General features: G+C 31.4%; 1 protein-coding gene across 3 annotated transcripts in view; it reads right to left on the bottom strand.

The window, feature by feature from the left end:
* Nucleotides 1-4,827: 4,827 nt before the first annotated feature.
* Nucleotides 4,828-24,383, bottom strand: part of LOC130892322 (protein decapentaplegic) — a 63,388-nt gene continuing 43,832 nt past the window's right edge. For all 3 annotated transcript variants that reach the window (XM_057797696.1, XM_057797695.1, XM_057797697.1), the window contains 2 exons: nt 16,579-16,880; nt 4,828-5,814 (listed from right to left, as the gene is read on the bottom strand). In XM_057797696.1, coding sequence (XP_057653679.1) covers nt 4,937-5,814; nt 16,579-16,870 — 1,170 coding nt within the window. In that variant the 5' untranslated portion in view covers nt 16,871-16,880 and the 3' untranslated portion in view covers nt 4,828-4,936. The remainder of the gene's footprint in view (nt 5,815-16,578; nt 16,881-24,383) is intronic.

The following is a 24,383-nucleotide window of genomic DNA, read 5'->3' as shown; positions in this document are numbered from 1 at the left end:
AAACGTTCAAATGATATTTTCTGCGCAATATCCGCTTCACAAACAATTCCTAAGTCGGTTGAAACATAAAACAGAACGTTTGGAACGAACCTAGACTACACTCTGTAGTTATAGCACAGAAATAGTAAATGTCAAACAGCTGTCAGTTCGCTAAAACATCTGCAAACCGCGGACCTAGTATTTTCGTAGATTTTTTTATGTTTTTAATCGCTCAACGAGACAAAAATTGAAGAAGGAACTAAGGTTACAAATTTTGAAGGAAAGGTGAATGATTTGGAAATGTTTTGTGAATGTTGTCCAAGAATGGATTTTCCAGAAGTTCACGAAAATCGTAGTTATTTATTGTACGTTCTGGAAGTGATTTTTGCCATAAAGAAACCTTGTTGTTTGGTGGCCATTTTTTTTACAAATGGTTGAATGTAAATAAAAAAATAATACATAATAAAATTTTTTAATATATACATTTTGTACAAGTTTACATAATTTTACAAATAAGTATTGGCTATTTAATTTACATTATGAGTTTATCATCATTCGATCAAATAAAAATCTCAGAAAATTGTTAGAGAATTATAATTAAAGAGCCAAGCAAGCTCTAAATCGTTATTTCAAAATATATTACATTTAAATAATAACCTAGCAATTTTCAATAGATATATAAAATTATGGACATTTTCTCAATCATATTATTAAACAATTTCAGTATAAAAATTCATATTCAAATCAACATTCACCGATTGGCTTGTCCAAAAAAAAAACTTTCAAATCTTCAGTTGAGTGCTAGAAGAAGAAAAATCCAAACGTCAATGATAAATTTGAAGCGTATATAAAAGATTTTAAGGGAAATCACAACTGAATGAACCAAGATCAGAAAATATGATTGGAAAAAGGAAAAAAAGGAGGAAACGAAGATAGAACACCCCAACATGAACCCAATAAATAACAGACGATGATAAAGAATATAAAGAAAAAGAAAAACAAATAGAACAAATCAAAATATTGATAATTGTATATAAAGAGATATCAAAGAAAATAAATTAGACGCAATGGAAATTGAGTTACTAGAAGGAAAAACTAGTTACAATTAGAAATGAAATTATGACAAAAAACGATCAAAGAAAACTGTTTTGGACATTTAACAATAATAAAACAAAAACAACAAACAGATAAATCAAATGATGATACTGGTACAGGATAGGAAAAGGCAAAAGAAAAATGAGAAGAAAAAGGATAAGAGTATAGCAGGGAAGCCAGCACAAAATTTAAATTAGAGTTTTCCTAAAAAATATACCGCCCGGTAGACGTCAAGTTTATAATTTTTTGTTTATAATCCTGACCGCGGAAACATATTAACGTTTCTTTATCATATTTTGATAGTTTATGAGCGTTTACGTCGTGGGATTGTGGCAAAATTAAACCCCAACGTGTAATATTTCTAATATATTTCCTAGCTACCCAATATTCCGAGTATTCATCATCAGGGACCGAAATTTGGAAACAAATCTATGAAAGTATAAGAATCATGAAAATTACTCATATTAATTGATTGAGAATTGCAGTATCTTAATTTCGTTTCCCAAAAAAATATTAAATTGATCAATTTCAATATACAAAATGACGCTTGATGGAAATATTGAGTTTATTGACTCCGGCTGCTGTATAAATCGTGATTTAGGAAAAACCCTTTTCGAACATGGATTTTTTCACGAAATATGAAAAGTTTTTGATGTCTATCAACATAAAAATTAGTGATGAAAAAATTTTACATCATATATACTTACCAATTTCCATGAAAATCTATGGAGGCTCAAGGAAATCAGAGATGAAAAGCTGTAATAATATATTTGATATTCGTAATCATTTTTCGAGATATCCTTTGCAACATTATAAATCCTTCAAATTTCAATGAATAATATTTTTAATTTTGTTTATTAATATACAAAATGTCCACAATTTTAATTTATTGAATCGAAAAATTAATTTTTTTGTACAATATGCACATCATTATATAAAATATTCAATAAATATTCCTTAGCAGGTACTAATATTTTACAATGACTGTTTTTGCATCGCTCTGGAGTATACAAGGTACAGTCGAGAGGTTTTTAACAAAATGATACAAAAAAAAACAATTACTGTTAATTTTCCTTGTATACTTCTTTTTAAATATTAGATGTCACGCCCCCTATTGCATTTCTTGTGAGATATCATCTCTTGGTTAACAGAAAATAGGTACGTGAAATCAGTATTAGTAGTTATTCCAGTAGAATGTATCTTTTATTATTAAACAGAATTATAAAAAAATTATATATGAGAAAAAAAACACTGTAACCTGCTTTTGTTTCTCATCATTTTATTTTGCTCACCAAGCGTAATTTCTTAATACAAGATTAAAGTTAGGTTATGTATATAAATGTTAATATTAAATATATCGCGTTCTACTGAAATAACTTTACATTAATCAACTCTTAAAACTATTACAACTATTGATAAAACAAAACTCAAAACTAAAATTACAATCACAGATGAAATATAAAAAATAGTCAGCGCATTTTACAAAATTTAGGTTATACCCCAAATACGACAAACATGTTAAGTAATCTGCCGAAAAGTGTAAAACGGAGCAACCCTTAACAAAAATTGTTCTGCAGGTGTTGTAGATTGCACCCCTGGAAAATTAACCTCACTAAATAATGTTACTCAGTGTTAAGCAAGAAGTTAATTTCTCGAGGACGCTCTACTCCACAAAACAACAAGCGAATAGACCAGAAATGTAGAAAAAAATGTAAAAAGCTCGATCTAGTTGTTATTGAATCTATGAGTGTATTTATGAAGATTTTAGAAGAGGAAAAGATTTAATAATAGATGATGAAACTCGAAAAGTTGTTAATAAATTTCAATATCTTGGAGGAAATGTTTAGAACCAAACCAAACCAAGCACAGTCATACAATATGGTAATGGAAATTATTTTATGAAGCTCAAGAAAAACAAATAATAAGAAGAATGAAGCAACTGGAATGTTGGGTGATGACAAATGAAATCAAAAAAGAATATTTGAACGAAGAATTATCAGAAGGAATTAGCATGAATGAAAAATATGAAATAATAAACAATGGTTCGTAGAATAAAGATCAAATTCAGGAATACTAATAAACAATTAATATAAGACGATAGGAAAGTTGATGAAAAACTAGTTTGAAGGCGAATTGTCGAGGAGGCCAAAGCTTTAAGTTGTGAAATAACTAAGATCATTTTATAGAAAATTGATTGCTCTAAAAAAAGGTTCCAGCAGTTTTTTCTTGAACCTCATTATTAAAAAGATATTAGATGATAAAGGAATAATTTTTAGAAAAATTTCATTTTTTATTATTTTTTTGTAAACCTCAGTATTCAAAAGATATTTTTGAAATTAAATTTGGATAACATTTAGAAAAATTTCATTTTTCTTTATGAGTTTGATGACGATGTTCCTTTATAGAATGAAATATTTTTTTTTATGAATAAACTATTATTGTCATAAAGGTATTTAACTATTTATTCATCTGTGTTTCAAAAAATTCAACTCCAAACTGTGTATATATATATATATATATATATATATATATATATATATACAAACAATTTGTACAATTTTTTTGTCCCCACAAATTTAGTTCGAGAAAATTTATATTTTGGAATATAGGAAATTTTGAAACAAGAACTTTCAGGACATTCATCGCTCTATAAAAAAAAACTCTCCCACAAGTTTTTCGTTAACTTCATCATTTGAAAGATACGAGGTCTGGTTATTAAATACCGAGACACCTTGTATTGTAGGTTCAAGATAAATAATTTAGACGTATTGGGCAAAACAAATTAAAAAAAAATAATTAGTCTACAGAAACTGTAAGAAAAAAAAGGTATTCACAAAATAACTAAGAATAATAAGTATTTAGAATATTTTGTACCAATAGAGATCGTTAACGATAATGCTTAGCTAGAGATATTTTTTACAGAATAGTTAATTTTCTTCAAAAATGCCAATTGGAGCTACAAAACCCTGGATCAAAAATTTTCCGTATGTCTTCTTCAATATCGTTCAAATTGTGAGGTTGTCCAAAAATGATTATTACAAGAATGGAAAGAAACAATCAATTTTTTTGAACAAATACTTTAAAACAAAGAAACTCGGATTATTTTGGATAGTTTGGAGGTTTTTTTGATAAAAAGATATAAAAAAAACTACACGATCATTACGAAATTAATTCCAAAATTCAAAACGAAACGAATTGATATTAATCTAGAGGTGATGTTCAAAGTTTTCTCTAAACTAAGAATTCAGAGGAAAAACTTTGTCAACTGTTCGATATTCAAATGACAATTTTCTCTTTTAGAATGAGAAAAAATAAAAAACTGTAATGGGGAAGATCATCCCTAAAGTCCAGCGCAATATTTTCAACATTCGACTGTTGCACCTGACCAAAATAATCACATTCTAATGGATTTCAAAAATATTTGGTAAAGTAATACTAGCAGCGAAAAGGATAATAAATATACAAATCCTCCATATGTAAAAATGTCATATACTTTAATAAAAATTGAAAGGTTCACTTACGCTTATTGTGAAAAGAAGAAGAAGAAGAAGTGTTCAACGTTTTCATCATATTTTCCGATAATTATTGTTGAAGTGGTGGTGAACAACAGTTTAAATTAAGCTCCGAAAGACGTTAATTACACTCATCGGCAGAATAATGATATTTTTAATATATATATATATATATATATATATATATATATATATATATATATATATATATATATATATATATATATATATATATATATTTGAAAAAATCGTTGGGACAATAAATGTTTAGTGCTAGAGGGTAGGGTAGCATTGAAGTTCAAATATGATCACAGACGCGGTTACGTAAAAATTGTCACAAACAAATTCGACTACCGGCAGCCACAACCTACAACAACCATATCTTTATAGTTTTTCAAAACAACCTTTTCGTCTTCATCCAAATAAAGCATCGAAATTGGATTAAGATGCGTTGGTACGCAACACGATTTCGGAACCTTCTGGGGGTTCACCGAATTCATAAGCGTCTGTACTATCGCGTGATTCGTAGTATTTAAATGCGACGCTAGAGGGAAATTACACTCTCCTTGACAATAATAAGCATCGTAGCCGGGAGGAGCTACAATCCAATCGCTCCAACCGACCTCTCGAAAATCGACGTACATTTGATGCCTATTACACGGGTACCTCTTCTCGTTTTTCGATCGGTTATGCTTCTTAGAGTTTCGTCTTCTTCTTTTTATTTGGGTTAACTCTGTCCCGCGTCTTGGTCTATTTTTCCCGTCGTCTGTATAAGCTAACAGTATAGGTTGAACATTGTTCCAGCTGCTATCGTCTTCTTGGACGCTTCTCCTCAAACGCACGTGACGTTTCGGCTTCTTAATCTTCTTACCAACTGATTTTACTGATACTAGTAAACCGTGGTTGTTATTTTTTTTATTCAACCATCTTTGCACGGCGGGGAACACGTCCAAACTAACGGTGGTGTTTTCCCTCGTATCGACCAATACGCTATCGATAACCCTCGTTATAGCGCTTCTTTTTTCTTTAATTCCCGGGTGGATTATGTCACTTACTAAAATCCTTTGTAGAAAATCCTCTTCGTTTAGACCTTCGGTTAACCAATGGATCTTTTCCCTGCTGAGGGTTAATTCCGCGGCTTTTATTTTTTCTTCTTTCGGCACTGAAGATACGTCGAATTTTAATCGAAACTTGTGATGACTCGTGAAACGAGTATCCACAGGACTTTCTGGAAAGAAAAAAAATCATCTAACGCTTTGCAGTATTAACAAATATGTGAAAATATAATTTTTCACTTTTATCCGTATACTAATTTGATCTAATTAATTTTTTTCCTTATGTCAATTGAGTAATTATTATTGAACGTAATCTTGCCGCACGCTGTAGTTAAATTTCGAGTGATGGTGAAAAAAAACTGATAAAATCTAATTTCTAATACAAAATTTATTATTGGGTCATATATTAACTATAAAGAATAATAAAAAAAGGTTTGGATGGGCTAAAAACCCTATGATTTATTGATTTCATAAAGGCATTTGGTTACGATAGTACATCTACTGATTCCGATTATGATTTCAATTTTTAGAAGTAGCTCTACATTAACTGGTGAGTTTTTATATTACGAACGTTTTTTGAAAGTTTCGATCTTTATATCCCTGCAACCAGTATGATACAATGTTCTTAACATACCTTGTGAAAAAATAAAACAAATATACTATCATAGTGTGAGAAGAGGATAGAATATATGACCAGAAGCTTAAAGCTTAGTGCAAAAAGATTACAACGATTTTTTTTAAATTGTTAACTTGATCTTCTTAATTAAATATTTCCATTTGATTTTCCTCTTTTCCATACCAAACTTTCTTATATCTATCTTCACTTCTTCCATTCTCTAACTTGGTTTTACTGTTTTTCTCTTTCCCTCTTCTTGTACTTTCAAAATATTTTTCAGTATTTTGAAATTATTCATTACAGAAACGTTTTTCAACCATCTAACTCCTTGTGCCCTTTATACATTGGTTATTATAAGTTGATAGTGAACAGTTGTTCAGAAGCCTTCATTATATTGAATTACTCCAAAAATTTCACTAAATTTTCCATAATTGGGGTCATTATAACTGTTTTCTAATAGTCTTTTTTTTGTATTTTTCTCTTTTATTGATAAAATCTTTTTTGGTCTCTGTGAATTACCTTCCACTTTGCATTTATTAGACCCCATCTGAATTGGAATTTCTGGAGCCATCGGCGATATTCATTCTGGATTACACTGTCTGACACGCGTTTCGATAACCAAATTATCGTCTTCAGAGACTTTACCTTCAGTTTCTGAAGACGATCCTACTGGATCCCTTTCTGAGTAGTTTCTAACACATTTCCCGCTACAGCCTATTCCATTTCATCTTCATCTTCAGTAGCCTACAATTTATCAAAGTAGTCTGTCTGAGTCCCCCGGGTTATTTATATACCTTGGAAGAGATCCCAATTCGATATTGCATTGCATCTCAACTTTTTGGGTTTTTTTTTAGATGTTTAGAACGTTTTAGATATTTAGGGTGCAAATACTAATGGTGGAGTAAAACTGAACGCACTTGTTGAATAATCGGTTTCACAATAGGATTTGGCAGGCAAAAACTAGGGAGCTTTCGGTATGCTAAATTCGATCGAAATCTTTCAGAAAATCGACAATTACGATAGTGACAAGATAGTTGGTATAATACTGATAACGAATTAGAAATTTGTTTGGCCTAGATTATATTTTTGATTGCTAATAAATGATATAAATTTTTATAAAACCCTTCGAGGGAATATTACTAATTAATATTATTAAAATTAGATTATTCTGTATAAGATATTCATATATTTTCAGTTGTGACAAGTTAGTGTATGCATGTACAATATTATTTAATTAGGTATGAAATATTGTATAATATGACCGTCCCACTTTCGCTACAGAAAGGCAATAACAACATTTTAATCAGTAGCGTCGAAGGCAATAAAGAAAGAATTAAAAAAAATAACGATGATGAAATAACTGGAGATTTATTTTTCGTGAATGACAATTCGCAAACATTCGTCTCATCCAATCGACTTCTCTTCTTCAATTCCCCATCAATTATAAGCCTCAACATATCTGTTATTTCTTTTTTTGTTTTTTTTTTCTGTGTATTCCATTAGTGTTTTCATCAAGATTTATAGATTCTTGACCTTTGGGGGGGGGGTAATTTTGGTGGATACTATTGGTATACAGTAAGAAAAAAAAGGCCAAAATTTATCATTTTTGATGTCATAATAACATGGAATCGTTTAAAGAAGTTTAAAAAAAAATGTAATATTTGATTATACTTTAAAAACACCTTGTATTATATTTTTTTACCCTTACCGTATCAAATTTTACTGAAATTGATTTTACACATAGTTGTCATAAAAAAACAGATGTTTCTCCAAATTTCAAAATATACCAATTTTTTTAATGGCTGTAACTGATCTTCATAACATGGAAAGTTCGAAGAATATAAAATTGTTTTTTGTAGAAAATTGCACCAAAAATTCAATTTTAGTAAATTTCTTCATGACAAATGAAAAAACAACCCCTTAGAGTTGACCTACAGGGCACAACCTTGGTGAGGAATTTTTTCATATCGAAAAAAATGTTTTTTAAGCGCCCTAATGCATAATTTCGGCAAGACAAAGCTTGAACCACAAATTGAAACATGGAAATTTTATTTATACATTCTTCATTTCTTTTAAAACAAATATGATGTTATAGTCGACCTGGACCTGGCGACCTGAAGATAGTCGCTTCCTTCGGCTTCAAAATCAGCCGGTTTTGCGGTGTTAGGAAATCGCTCCGCGCCTTCACATAAAGTCGTTTTTGCGAACGGACGCAGTTACAAAGTTAACAATAATCTCTAGCTTCATAACTTGATAGAGCTAGTGACTAGAGCTTCAATGACGTCAGGGAATGACATGGAAATCGTAGAAAATCTCCTATATGATCCAGTTTCTTATTATTTTCATTGATCAATGGTGAAAAGATTAGAGATTCAGTGCAATTGGGATCATTCCAATGTATTTAGCAACAAAATTATGAGAAAATACCTCAAAGTATTTTATTAGGTCTCCTTGACATCTCCCACTTTAAATTCGACTATAAACCTTATCAATAAATTCACAAAGGACTTCAATATTCGTAGTCGTTAACCAGCCAGAATAAACAACTTTTCCTGGTTATCCTCTGCTTGAATAATTACTTCTGGTACTTAAGTCTTCTAAATCAATTTCTGGCAATTTCAATTCAATTTTTCATCATTTGCAATTACTATTTTCAAACTGTTTGTCGATCAAGATATTGAAATAAGTGTCTTAAAGGAAGTTCGTTTGAATTTGGTATTGAAGGAAAAAATTATCTCAAAAGTAACTATCGCAAACAGGAGATCATCATCTTGTCCGATAGTCAAGGAGACATAGAGCTCTAAGCTCCAATATCATAAAATTACCCTACAATGGATTCCAGGTCACAACGGAGCAAATCCCTTCAAAGGACAGCTAAAATGGAAAAGTAGGTACATAGGAGCGAAACCAATTAGTGGGACAACCTACTGGAGCTGAGATAGGCCAAGACTCTTCTGGGAAGCTTTAACCAAAGTAGATCTGCTGGGTGAAAGACTAAGGAGCTCCAGAGCACTTCACCTGGAAGCGCTTGAACTAAAAGACGAAGATCTCTGGTAATACCACATTCTAGACTTTTCAAAAGGATTGATGGATCACACACAAATTTTCCCAAAAATATTGACTATTTTTTATTTTATAAATCTACGCCATTGCAATCGACTGTTTTATTTACATAGTTGCCAGAATTATAAATAGTGAAATGCTGATTTCTCGAGTGGAATAATCTTGTTTACGTACTGTGTTGATTGATAATTGAATTATTGTTGTTGCTAGAAATATTTTTGAAGAAAATTCGCCACGGGCGTTTTCATGGGTTCGGCATTTGGTCAAATTCTTCAACCGGTACCGGGATGTCATTCTAACAGAAATAGTAAAAACTAATCAATTGATCATCTAATAATTGAAAGATATTTTATATAAATTTCGGTAGAACGTTTCGACTGCATTGATAATCATTACAAAAAAATATGGCAACTTTCATTTATTTAACTCTAACATCTTTAATCCTATCTTGAATTTGTGGTAACCAGCTTCTACTAATTTAACGTTAATCGTTATAATCTGGTCAAGATAACAAGCGATTTAACCATATTAAACCCAAACCTTTTACTGAAATGAGCGAGGTATGGTCTATTTAACTCGCTCAATCTGCAGATGTTCTATACTATGACTATTTTTTCAAGGTGATTGATTGATCTCGCGAAGTTCCTCAACCGTTATGGTTGTGAATCTCTTGTTTTGGCTTGGAGTTTTCTATAAACTATTAGTTTAGTTCATGGAGAACTTTTAGAGCTCATTTACATTTTCGTGCTAGCCTGTCCTATACCCAACAGCCTAAAAAGCCTTACGCGCCATCTGGCTGTTGAAGAGAATGTTTCAATTCTAATACTCAGAACAAAAATATTTATTACTTAATAAATCTGCTTGAAGAATAGTAAATGCTAACGGTATGATTAAAAACATGTCAAATCTATCTTCTTGCACTAGCTTTGGACCATCTGTATATCAAAGAGATAGATTTCTAGCTTACAGAAGGTCTTTATTAACAAATTTTTTATCACCGCTTGAAATTAGATATCTGTCTCTAGAGATCAATTGATTTGTCTTTGATTTCCAGCTTCATCGATTCGATGTATTGACATGGCCTTTGTGATATCCAAATAGAATTAGCCTTTGAAATTTTAATTTTTTATTTTTTGTATACGAAATAACGACCAGGAAGTCCATTCAATCGGAGAGGCTTTGTAGTTATTTTTTTATCGATTTTTTAGATTTAACAACAGAATTTATTTTTGAACACTTTAATAATAAACAAATTCGATCATTTATTACTAATTTTTGTACATAATATACGATATTTTATTAATTTCGAGTCCAATATGGTGTGTAATCTTTTAATCGGTAACCGTCGAATGTTATTTATAACTATAATAAATGCATACATCAGAAAAATTTCGAGATATCGAGTTTATTATTTAATTACGTCTTTACCATCCAATAAATACGCATTTGCATTGATTATATTTGAATCTATTTGAATATTCGAAATGTCTTTTTGAGTATTTGTTGACGTTGTTGATTTTTCGATCGAAATGAATAATTTCCACATTTTTTTATTCGTTTTTTAATAATCGTTTTGTGGTAAAGAAGAAGAAATATACACAGCGAACATTCAACTTCAATTTCATGAAGACTACAAACATTTAGTAGTGAAGCAATTTCTGTTGTAGTTCTGTGATTCCAATTCCAATCGAAAACTTCATATACGAAGAAATGATAAAATATGTAAAAGGAGAAAAAAATGAAAAAATTGAACGTATACATACGACAAAGATCAATCAAAAAATGGCCCTTTTCAAAACTACGAATAAGTTATATAAATCAATATACGAAATGTCGAACAGTGAATCCACACCCTTTGATTAAATGTACAAGTTGTCCAGAAAGGGTATCGGATCTTTATAAGTTCAAGTAAACAAAAAATATTTATAATCAATAAAAACTTATTGTTTTTTGATATGATATGAATTGGAAAATTATTTGGAAAAGATGATGTTATCCAAATGATGACCGTTACGTTGCTGGCACTCTTTTAAACGGGAACGAAGCTTGGCGATAATAAGTCGACACAAAGCTCTTGATTTTGCTGCCATTTCTGACCTGATGTTTTCCTTCAATTGGGTTAGGTTATTAGGGAATAATTCATTCACAACTTCCATCGAGTCATTCAAGGTATGGCAAGTGGCCCCATCTTGCTGGAACTACGTTCTTGAGTTGAAACTTTCAAACTCCTGCAACTCTGGGACCAAAAAATTTCGCAACATATCGCAGTAACGGTCCCTATTCACATTGATTGCTCGGCCTCGTTGATCTTCATGAAAATAAGGACCAACAAACAACGACCTTTGGGCTGTACAGGGGTCGTTCATGCTTTCGTCTCGGTTTCTCGACTGCCCAGTACCAACAATTCTGCTTATTAACGTGACCATTCAGGTGAAAATTTGCTTCGTCGCTGAACAATATGTTTTCAAAGTTGTTAAATCCTTCAATACTTGAACCACTTCAATTTTATAGGCTATTAAATGCAAATCTTCCAAATAAAATCAAATCTAAGGACGATTTTCTGATGTTTAACGCTTGGCATCACATTCGTATGGATAAAGATGGATTTCGACGAACCGACGCTTCAATTGTTTTTTCATAGCGAACTGAACGAGGGCGACCAGAGTTTTTAATTTTAACTGTAGCACCTCTATTCTCGAACATCCTGATCCATTTCCTAATGCTATCGTCACTTGGCGCTCGGCGTGTACGATATTCCGCACGATTCAGACGTTGAGCAATCACTATTGAATCACCGTTACGATAATACGCTCGTACGCAAAATGCGCGATGCGTCCCCGAGTACTGTTCAATCGTGACTAAAACTCCACAAAATGGCGGACGCCACGAACCCCTTCTCGCTCCCTTTCGTCGCTCCGTTTCGAACCTGGCGCGAAAACAAATACCCGATACTCTTTTTGGACACCTTCTATATAACAAAAAAAATAATCAACACATCAATTTCTTATATTTTTTTCTTCCTGGAACTGTAATATAATTAGCTTCTGACTTATGGCCCACACTGTAAATTACTTTACCATATCTATATACTGAATCCATAATTTTCGAAATTCAATTATCTTCTGATAACTTGTTTAAGTTCATATTTTGAAAATATGAAATATAAATACTAAAAAAAATATATACAGGGTGTTTTCTTCTCTCGTTTCTGTGTTACAAGACTTCAAAGCTGTGGAATCAGAAACGAGGAGTCGTATGAGAAAATTTTTTGCATCAAGTCTATTAACACCCTGTAGTAAGTAAATGGGCAAAAATCAGTTGATAATTAAAGATGTAGTGGATGATATAGAGCGAATTTGAGCAGTGAAAATGAAAAGAAATACCTAAAATTAACTTTCTTCTCCGAAATTAAAATTTAACTTTAAGAAAACTTTAAATATAATCGATGTGTGCGCCATTGGGGTCGAGGAATGTTTCCGAAAGAGAATGTAGGTGGTATACATCTTTTGATTACTTTAATACTGATTTGAAAGTGTCCTGATTATTAGTCACTCACACTACTTTTTCATTGTATTGAATAACATCTTTTTTTATATAGTATGTAATATACGTTGTTAATAATTCAAACAGGTGTATGTAGGGCGGTATTCGTGGAATTTAAAACATTGTCGAAAAGATTCACAACAATGATTATTTCATTATTCTGATAATTAGTGACACAAATTAATTTATTCGGAAAAAAAATAACAATAAACTGCCGTTGGTTTATCAAATATTCAATCTTATTTAAATATTGATTATTTACGATATATATATTGAGTTATTATCCTCAGTTAGAAGGAACGAGTCGTCAAAAATAAAAAATGATGGTTTGAAGAATGTTTTTTAACATATTTTTGGAATAGACACATTGTATAATAAAAACCTGATATGGAATCTTCTATTTTATCTATTACCAAGCTTTGTCTAAGTAGATTTGGTTTCTTATTCCAATCGAGCTATGTAATTTAGAACATACCCTACTGGTCAAAAGTTTTTGGCCACCCTATAGATCTAACGATGGGATACATTCGAATTTTTTATTCCCTTGTAACCCCCTTTAGTTTTTATTATTTCAGAGTTTCTGAACAATTTCGAGAAATAATCCTCATCTATTTGGTTCCATTCCTTTTTTAGTAAATTAAATTTCAAGAATCCAATGTACCTAAACCGTCTCTGCATCCTTTACTAATCAATTATATCGACAAATCTCTTTACAACAGGGCAGTATTCAGAAATTTTCCCAAATAATATAAATAGTAAATTAAATTTCAATAATCCAATGTATCTAAACCGTCTCTGCATCCTTTATTAGTCAATAATATCGACATATCTCTTTACAACAGGGCAGTATTCAAAAATTTTCCAAATAATACAAATAGTAAATTAAATTTCAAGAATCCAATGTATCTAAATCTTCTCTACATCCTTTACTAGTCAATTATATCGAGAAATCTCTTTACAACAGGGCAGTTTTCAGAAATTTTTCAAATAACACAAATAGTAAATTGAATTTCAATAATCCTAACTGTCTAAGCTGTCTCTGCATATTCTACCAGTCAGTTATATCGATAATTGTTTTTGACATGATAGTTTTCAGAAATTTTCGGTAGAACTAATTGCAAAGTTCGTCGAGCAGTAAAAATTTTTATTTGAATATGCTTGTTCATAAATCGCGAACCGGCAATAAATAATAGTTCAGATACAGCTCAATTATATGTTTTAATAAGTATACGAACGTCAAATAGAAAATTATGAGCAATATTTTTTAAAAAGAATGTGCATTTGCCAGGTGTGCTCCTTGAAATATTCATAGTAAAACATTTACGTTTACTAAGAATCATGTTATTCATGATTTCCAAGTATATTAATTTGTAAATTAATTCAACTACTTACGCCAGACTTATAGTCAAGGAGCTTGTTGGAATTTACAATATTACGGAACTAAAAATATCAACAAGAAATTACAAAATTAAGCAAGACTCAAAAAGCGATATGTGGAGGCACAAATAGAAGTTCGAAATTAGAAGATGAAGACAAGAAATGAAAAAAACACTGGAAGAATTACCACCTTATGAACCTAGATGGTGTGTTGCGCGTTAAAAAAACAAATGAAGTTTTATGAAGATGAAACAAGACTGAAACTAGCAAAGAAATGAAAAATCTAAGGTAACTAAGAAAGAAACCATCATAAAAGGGCAAAGCAACAAAAATGAAAGCATAAAACCACTTTGGATTTTTGTAATGAGTTTAAAAGTAAACCTGTATAGAAAATAATCAAAAAAAAAGTATATACAGCTCAACCAGCAAAGACGAACGCAATCTACGTCAGCATATAATTAAAAGAAATAAAATTAAAGGTTAGCTTGGAAAATTTGATGTACAAATGATGTTGGCGAAAAAAATGTGGATAAATGCATAGAATTTTTTGAAAACTATGAAAATACTAAGTCTAAATCCGACTGGATTCAATGTTTAATACACTAGAGCAATATATTCGAAATCTGTAAACTTCTGTGATAATTTTCAAGTATTTGGACCTATAATAAATTTTTTTGATCGTTTAATTTTGTTTTGTAGCGAGCTGTATAGCACTAGATATGCATAAACGAAGGGAATCCAGGACATCTTAGGGAAAAAATTGATATAATTATGATTTTTCCCATACGCAAACACAACAATCGATGGAGTCATTTCATTATTAAGTGCATACAAAATTGATTGTCAATATCATTCCATAATTCCATTGTTATGAGAATTGTCAAGATATAATTGTGATAAAGTTATTAAAAAAAATGAATTATTAATATTTTTCATGGGCATCCCAATACTGAAACCATAACCTTCCCAGTTGACTGTTGTGCCCTTGGACGTGGTTAGGTTAGGTTAAGTTACATTAAGTTCGATAATGTATAATCAATATGTGGAGTTTTTTTTGTTTTCTGGAGTAATTACGTCAATTGGACGACTAGAAGGTTCACCATCATCGACCACGTTTAAATTCAGCAAACCAACAACAAATGGTTCTTATCGATGTAGTAGGGTCCAGATAACACTTTTGGAGCCATTACTGAGCTTATACAATATTTGTTTTCATCAAGAAGCAATAATAAAATCATTGTTTTGAAAATATCGAAATTAGCTTCACTTAAATGGCTTTCACTTTTTACTGACTAATCGAAACGTCATGAAATTTGACACAGCCTATTGACAGTTCGTACTTCATAAACGTCATATGGATTTGTCAATTGTAACACTATCTGTGTGTCAGTTACACGTTTTACTGAAGTTCCACCTAAACGACTGTCTACCATGTTAAAACTGACGATACTGCTTTTTCATTGGATCATGCAGATACCATCGAATTTTTGCGAATTTGCGTAATTTTTTTCAGTTATTTCCTTGATGATGGTTTTGTTCGTTCTAATTCCAAGCGCCCGTACTATACAGTACGTTGTATATGCGGTTGTTAGTTTATTATTTTAATATTGATTATTATCAATATTTTCTTTATTGCCAACTACCTATTGCAAATCTTTGTGGGCGGCTTGATTTCTAAAAACTTCTTCCGGGAACTATTGATATTTACTGAATTTGTTTCTTTGCAATAATAAATATGGATCGAATAGCAACCGAACGTAATTCGTATTTGCGTTGTTTTGAAATTTTATTTCAAGAAATAACGCTTCGTAAAAATAACCAGAAATTCTAGACAAAATAATTACTAAAAATTATTGGTTAGGATTTTAAAAACATTAAATTATTTATATAAACATCTCGGGCATAATGCGGAATATATACTATAAATTTTTTGAATCGTTTCTATTTAAAAAATTAACGATTTTTCGACGTTTACGTGTCTCTACAAAATTTTCCATAATCGTTCTAAAAGTCACAAAGTCCAAACCTTTTTTTATCGTTTCATAAACCTCACGGTTATAAGATACGAAAAGAAGACACAAAATTTGTATTAAACTCAGATAATTTCGATTATTCTACAATACGAGGGCTGCTACTAAAGTTTTGAGATAAACAAATATTTATTTCTTTCTTTTGCACACTGAGTATGTTCACCATTAAAAATGTCAAATTCTAAGATTGCAAGTAGCAAACCTCGTAATATTTAAAATAACCTCAAGTTTTGTACTACAAATTAAGTTTTATTGCAAACTAGTTCATACGAATTTTACAAGTAAAACCAAAAGTTTTTTGCACCTACCAACATGTGTAAAACTCCTTATGGTATTTGCACTTTTAGTGTGCCATCCCCTCCTCGGAATCGATGTCGTGTCTAAGGGAAACCCCATTTGCATTTTGTATAATTCAATCATAGCTTGAGGTATCACCACTTTCGATTTATCTATTTTCGGCCGGCCTTTGAAACCAAAAAGCGACAAAAGATTCGTTTCTACTTGATCTTGAACGTCTTTGGGAACCTCCGAGGAGTTCGTCCTCCAACAACATTCGAGAACAGCCAGAACGACCAGCCAAAAACTGTTACTTAAATTCATTTTACGCGGCCTGCAACAAAAATAAAAATTCTTCCATAAAACTACTTAAAACAAAACTTTTTATTTACGTTTTGTTGATGATAGATAACGATCGATTTTATTTGTGAATTATTACAACATTTCCGTTTTTGTAGAGGCTTTAACTACATTTTCATCTCTATAAAACTGTCGACTACATTTAAACACACGACACAACTTTTTAACTGTATATGATACTGTAGATTTTTCCATCAACTCTTTCAAACGCAAGTATTTGATCACCGCGCTTTCCTCGACGCAATCAATAGTATTTTCTTTGTTGGTATCAAATATATTTTATTTTTCCTAAATTTTAGAATATAATTATAAAATATTTAAACTGCTATTGATAGATTTTATAGATTTAAAAAGAAATAATTGGTAAGTCGATTAATATTGAGTTTGAATATATTTTTTACTCCGCACTATGTAATAAATTATTTCTTGTATCGATATTATTAATAATTGAGATTAACTGGAAGTTGGTGTAAACAACTTTATCTCAAAAAATGATAAGAGTACTTTGGTTTTTGTTTTATTTTTGAGGTTAATCCTTGACTTATACAGTTTGATATAACAGGACTCAAATATGAAACCAGATTAGTACGAAAGACTTTTTTTTCGCCATTAATTTTTTCAAATGCGATGGCTTTTTTTTACTTTTTGGACGATGATGTCTTGTTTGCAGCAGGTTTCTTCCGAATCTCGATTCAAATGACTCTAGTTCATACGGGAGGAATCGATTTCAATCGACCAATTCATAACCACTTAAAGGATTGGAATAATCTCCAAAAAAACGGTGGTCTTATTTTTTCTGGGCCATAAATGCTTATAAGGTCCAAGGATGGATATTCCAGAGGCGGTTAAGGTCTAGTATAAATCTCTTGCAATTCCCGAGAAAATGTGCTCTGTACATTCTTCAGAATTATGGCAATTAACCTCACCAAACTTGGTTTGGATCATTTAAATCATTTATGAGAATCTAAATATATATATGCTATTCCATTCTTCACTGAGCGCTGTTTTGAATCCGATTTCTTGACTGCTGCAGAATTTCTAGCTTAAGTCATAGATGCTTGATGGGATTTAAGTCTAGGCTACGCGTTGGCAAATCTATAGCGGCAAATTTCTGCAGTGTGTGGACGGGCATAATGCTGCATTAGAATGATGCATTAGAATGAAGTTTTAGCCGATGAAATTAACGAGGGAAACGAAACGGCCAGTTTCCATAGAAACATTTGATTGAAATTCCGGTCCAAAGCATCCAGCAACCTTCTCCAAAAGCTTCGTTTTCTTTTTTATAACATGGATCTTTCTATAGGTTGTCTAATTAAAATATTCTTTGGTAAATCGTAGACGGACTGCTTGGTAGGCTGGGATTAATTTAAATTTAATTGAATCTTCTTCTGAGTGTTCAGTCACTTTTCGCGTTTCCCTGGATTCTTCTTTGTCTATTGGAACCGCGTCTTCGATGGAAGCTATACCTTGAGCAACTTCATCACTTGTGTGGATTTTCAGGTAGAATTTGATGGCTAACTGATAGTTGTGGGTCAGGTATAGAACCTTCTATCTGTTGCCACTAATTAGTACTGTTGTTAAGAAGTTTTTGGACTGTGAGAACAAGATTTTATATCAATTTGTAGCTTTGAGATTTTACAATTTCGAGTTCAGTTGTTTCACAGTGACTCGCGATTGCAGATCGACTAAATCGAGTGTATTTGGGATATTGTTATGAATTTTATCTTCAGGACGCTGGAATTAAGAAATATCAAATGAAAGACTTGGTGTACTTGAATAGGACAAAGCCCACAAGTGGCTGGAAAAGAAGAAGAATATGTTTTTAGTTACATAACATTGAATGGAAAAAGGAAATTATTCTTTTATTTGCTAAAAATCAGAGAAATTATAGCAAAAGAAAGATTATTCACAAGAATTATTGCAGTTTTTTAATTTTTGTCAACGAAATAAAAAAATTCGGTTTAAACATGAATATAATACCCATTCTTTTGTCGTAATACCTGTCGGTAGATAAGAAACTGAAATTTCTTTGAAGTGATGGTAAAATGGGTTTCTATTTTATAATTTTATTATAGTCTGGCGCCCTAGAGACGTTGATCTACTACAGTGAAAAACAGAATATTCCAATTGTATTTTTAGATAGAAAAAAATATATATAATATACTATTATATATTTTTTCATAATTAATTTATCGTACAAATAAAATGCGGTATTGATATTTATTTTTATTATTTCGAATAACGGATAAATTACCAAAAAAACTTCGATAAAATTTCCGTTATAACTCGTCGTTATTAGACAAAATAATTCATGAAAGAATTTCAATCAAGAAGATTCATTCGCTTTCCAATCATCTTCAAAGTTATAAAAATTTCACTAAATATATCCGAAAAGAAAAAGTTTTAAACAAAAAATAAAACTATTGAAAAGTTGTATAAAAAAGGTTTATAAACATTTTATAAGTAAACGTATTCTTGTTGTTGTTAGACCCAAAACATTTCGACAATTTAACTAACATAACTTAACCTAAATCAACCTCCACCTGACAGAAAGAATAGAAGAATGGATTAACCTAAAAACATGTCAAATTTACTTTTTTTACTATTTTTTCTATAAAATTAATATTCTATGGGTCGAAACTACACTTGATATCTTTTATATATAGTACACTCTGTATATGTAATTAAAGAAAGTGAAGTAAACAGAAGAAAATGGGACAAAAACCAGAGAAAACACGCAAAAGCTGAAAAACAGAAGAAAAAGCAAAATATCTCGAAGAATAATAGTAGTAGTGCTGTCAACTGTAAATACTTTATGATTCTAGCCTTTTTAAATCTATATTTATCAAAAAAATAACAATTTTAATAAAAATTATATCGAAAATATGATAAGGAATCTGATGTTTGCCGGGTTTTTATTAATTTCCCACATTTTTTCCTTCAGTTTGGTTCTTTGTTTGTGTGTGAGTGAATCCACAATCTCCCGACACAATAATAAGTTAAATATTTGTCACTCTATCATTATATATCAAATTATATTATATCAAAGACCAATCACCAAAATTTGAAATCTACACCAAAACTCCTCTAAAGCAAAGTAAAATAAGTATCACTAATACTAAATAAACTGTTTACAACACAGTTTACCTGAAGACGATCATTTGGTTATCGAAACGCGCGTCAGATAATTTAAGTGTTGGTGTAGTGGTGGTGTAAACAGTATATTCAATATGAATATCACCAACGGTTTCAAAAATTCCAGCTTATTTAAGCATCAATATTCTGTAGAACGGATAAAACTCGGTTGAGCTACTTAAATACCGAAACTCGTATGTCAATGTCAAACTTAAAGACGGCAACTTGACATATTCACTTCAGAAAGTAAACTTAAGTAGCAACCCTCATAATAAGTAACAACAACTTTTTTTTGCGACCTCTTGGAAGGTATAAAAGAATAAAAGCCGTTTAAGAGAGAACGTCTCATTGATTCCCACATATAATCAATGGGATTCATGTTTGGAGAATTTACTGAACATGGTTATTTTTGATTATTATGAATTTCTAGTGAGATGAGGCTTAGTATCAATGTCAAGATATTTACCCCTAGCGCATCGAATGCAGTTAGTTATTTTTACATGTTTTCCATAACGTACGAAAAATTGACATCATTTCTATTATTAATTTCGAAAAAACTTGTTTAAAATAAAATTAATTATGTTAATCATTTACTAAAAATCAAAATACACACCTGTTTATTATAAACAAACGTCAATTCGAACAAGTTCTTTAAAAAATAGCCAATATTAACATTAAGTACTTTTCCTTGAAGGTCATATCTCACATTTTACATATATTCAAAGGTTTAAATACAAATTTTATCGTAATATTGCGACTGCAGGGTTAAAAAATACCTACAAACATTTTATTTAACTGAATGACATCCAATCCATTCGCTTTTCTTCAATTGGCGTCAATTCAGAGCGTAGACATCAAAATAAACAGGAAAAAAACTTTCTTGTCCACTCTGTTTATATTCCTCCACTGTGATTATCAATTTTGAACTGAAATTTTTGATAAGTGACTTCAAACTTTGAATTTTAATCATGGTATTGGTTTTAATCTTTCCCTCCATACAAATAATTATACCTGTATTAAATACAGGGATATTAAAGACAATTTATGTCAGTGATAGTGTCCTGAAAGTCCTCAATTCATCTAAATCTTCTTATCAAAATAATAATCAATTGACAAATATCGTGATTTATAATTTAGGTATCTCAGAAACTTCGTTTACTTGACGTATCTTTGTATAGGCACAATTTAAAACAAACTTTAATGAACGATCAGTTGTTTTTCTAGTGTATGTAGACATAGTTGCGCCACTGAGTCTCTCAAGAATCTCTAGCATGAATGTTGGCAGTTGGTGGCTTTGGTGAGGTCAAGCAAGTTGGACTCGTTCACCTTTTAGTAACGACTGGAGAAAGCGGACTGCTGAGATGCGAGATGCGATCACTCTTGTCTTCAACTTGCGACTTCCAAATAATATCTCTCGGATCCTATATGTCTGTCGTATTAAACCACCGTTGCCGGATATTCGAATTTAAATAAATATTCAAAGATAATATCTCCATTTCATTATAACGAATTCAAAAATTCAAAATAATAATTTTGTAGTTGACAAATCATCAAAAATATCAAACAAATATGTGTTTCTAACAATTATACGAGGTTTGTTCAAACAATACAAAACTCGTTGTCACTAACTCCCAAGTTTTTGTGATTAGCTTCAACATAATTCAACAATATCGTAAAATATTTTCTCTCAATCTTCATTTTATACACAAATCTTGACAATTATTTCACGTCTTTATACATTTAAATTACCCATACTTCAAACTAAACGTCTAACAGAAAGATTTAACAACTGTCAAATACGTGAAATCTATCGCCACAGATCCATCGTATAATAGTTAATTCAGCTCTTTAAATTTTCATTTCATCATACAAAAGGTATAAAATGACTGAAATGACGCGTTCCAGATGTCTGAAGAAATTAGTATGTTCCTCTCAACTAAAAAATGCTTTTTTCTAAAAACCCTGTATATTACTACCATGTTTTATAGGGCATAATCATAGATTATGAATATAATATTTATATGGCAGCAATCCAATACAAATCCCCTGGTATTTGTGTTGGTATCATTGACAAAAAGTAACTAACCAACTTTATTTTCAGGGTCTAAATTATTGTCTGAAAAATATCGAATTCGACACTTTCAGGGTGGATATGATGAAAAATTAACGTAGTATTTTCATAGAATATTTGATCCTCCAAAAATCCAGCATATCTGGTACTGCAACAACATTTTATTACCATCGTACCATAGATCTAATGGTGGATGTCATTAAAGAATTCTGTAGTTGATATACTTGCTTCCAAGCTGAAGATGAAGAATGGAATTGTTGGATCAGCTGTAAACACAGGGTCCTCCAGTAAATGGGGACACAATGGATCCTTTTTAATGTTATTGTTGACAATGACAAAGAGGAAAAATCCTTTTTGATATGAGGACACCATTTCAAATCGCTTTCCCGTAGCTCCACGAATTATGACATGATTTGGTTGTATTTGAGTAGACGTGGCAACGTTTTTCATCAACGTATATACTATTACATAGTAAAAATACGCGTAACTGTTTTTACGGCGTGGACTGAAGGTTAAAATGTATAAGTTGCGTGTAAGTGACTTCTTGTATTTTGGTCAAAAAAAAAATTGTTACGGAAATATTTCAAATAGTTATTCAGGTGGTTTCTGCTCTCTCAATTAAGAAGACAGGTTTATAGTGTATGGACGCACAAGATAAATATATCTTGGTTATCTTCCTCGTAGGTTCAAGGGCAGTTTTCTTTTGTACAAAGAAAAAGTTGAATGTCCAAGCGGATTTAGAAATTTTTAATTCAAATTGACGTGCCAAGTATCAAGAATTTTTACTGTTTTTATAGGCATATTTCTTCAAAATTCTTGACATCGCATAAATTCACGACGATTACTTCATTGGTACTGACATCTCGTCAAGCTTGACAACTGATGATTTACTTTGCTTTTCTTAAGACTCTACTTTTAATGATCATACAAGGTTTTCCAAAACTGCAAACTTCCAATAAAGAATTTAATATGCTCTATGTTTAACATGATTTAATAACATAAATTGAAAATTGACCATTTAGAACTAAACACTTAATATCTTAATAATTGGTATGACCTCTAATAACATCCCTAATACCATTAGCCATAGATCTAATTCAAGTTGTCTTCTGTGGAATGTGGAATCGCTTTCTGTCTATTACAGGTCGTCTATAACAGTCTCTTCATAACTTTTGCACACTCTTCGAACCGCTGCGCTGGTCATATCTATAATTGTCTAGCAACAGCTCGCTTTCCAAGTTCATTTTCGATTAGAGCAATAACTTGAGTTGCTGTTTTGTGGTATAGTATGCATCAAACAAACAAACTTGAACACTATTGAGATTATAGAAAACGTTCAATCGCGCTAGAGCTGTGGGAGATTCGCAGATTCGCGCTAGAGCTCTGGGAGATTCGCAGATACGCGCTAGAGTTATGGGAGATTCGCAGATATGCACTAGAGTTATGGGAGATTCGCAGATCCGCGCTAGAGCTGTTGGTGATTCGGAGATCCGCGTTAGAGCTGTTGGTGATTCGCAGATCTGCGCTAGAGCTCTTGTAGATTCGCAGTTACGCACTAGAGCTCTGGGGAGATTCGCAGATCCGCGCTAGAGCTCTGGGAGCTGATGAATTGTCGAATATGTATATCTCGATTAGGAGTGGTTGATTGTGATATAAAAAATTCTTTAGAGAAACTAGAGATGTTCCAACTCCCTTCCAAACGACAACTACCTTTCATTTGAAGGTGCTTTTAGTCCAAAGTTTTAGGAATATAAAGCAGCCATCAAAACTGAATGATCTTCGACTGAACGTGCTTGAAATAGCAGACATACTAGATATTTCAAAGAGTGTAGTACTAAACATTTGGACATGAGAAAGCTGTGTGTAAGATTGATGCCGCGTTTGTTCAAACAGCATCGTGAAGATGTTTCCACCGAGTGTTTGGCTTGGTTGTGATAGATTTTCCAACAATAGAGAGGTAATGTTAACAATGACAGTTTCGAGTTAAACATCGATGAGAAAAATGTCCGGAGCTGAAAGGAGTTGAAGAATAAATATATTTTCCCCAAAATTTTCTTCCTGAGACTAGCTGCTTCAGGAAGCGTCCTCGTAGAACGAAAACTAAGATCTGTACCGTTTTATATATATAAAATTTTATCCTATTCGAATTGATCAACCTTGCAAATTGTATATAATATCACGATAATATGTTTAGAGGAAAACTAAGATGAAGGTTACACTCTGTTTAATACAAGTTATTTAAGCAAAACAACATGGAATTACTAGCATTGA

This window comes from Diorhabda carinulata, chromosome 4 (assembly GCF_026250575.1).
Source record: "Diorhabda carinulata isolate Delta chromosome 4, icDioCari1.1, whole genome shotgun sequence".
Lineage (NCBI taxonomy): Eukaryota > Metazoa > Arthropoda > Insecta > Coleoptera > Chrysomelidae > Diorhabda > Diorhabda carinulata.
The sequence above is the reverse complement of the archived record's forward strand: the minus strand, read 5'-3'. Positions and strand labels throughout refer to the sequence as shown.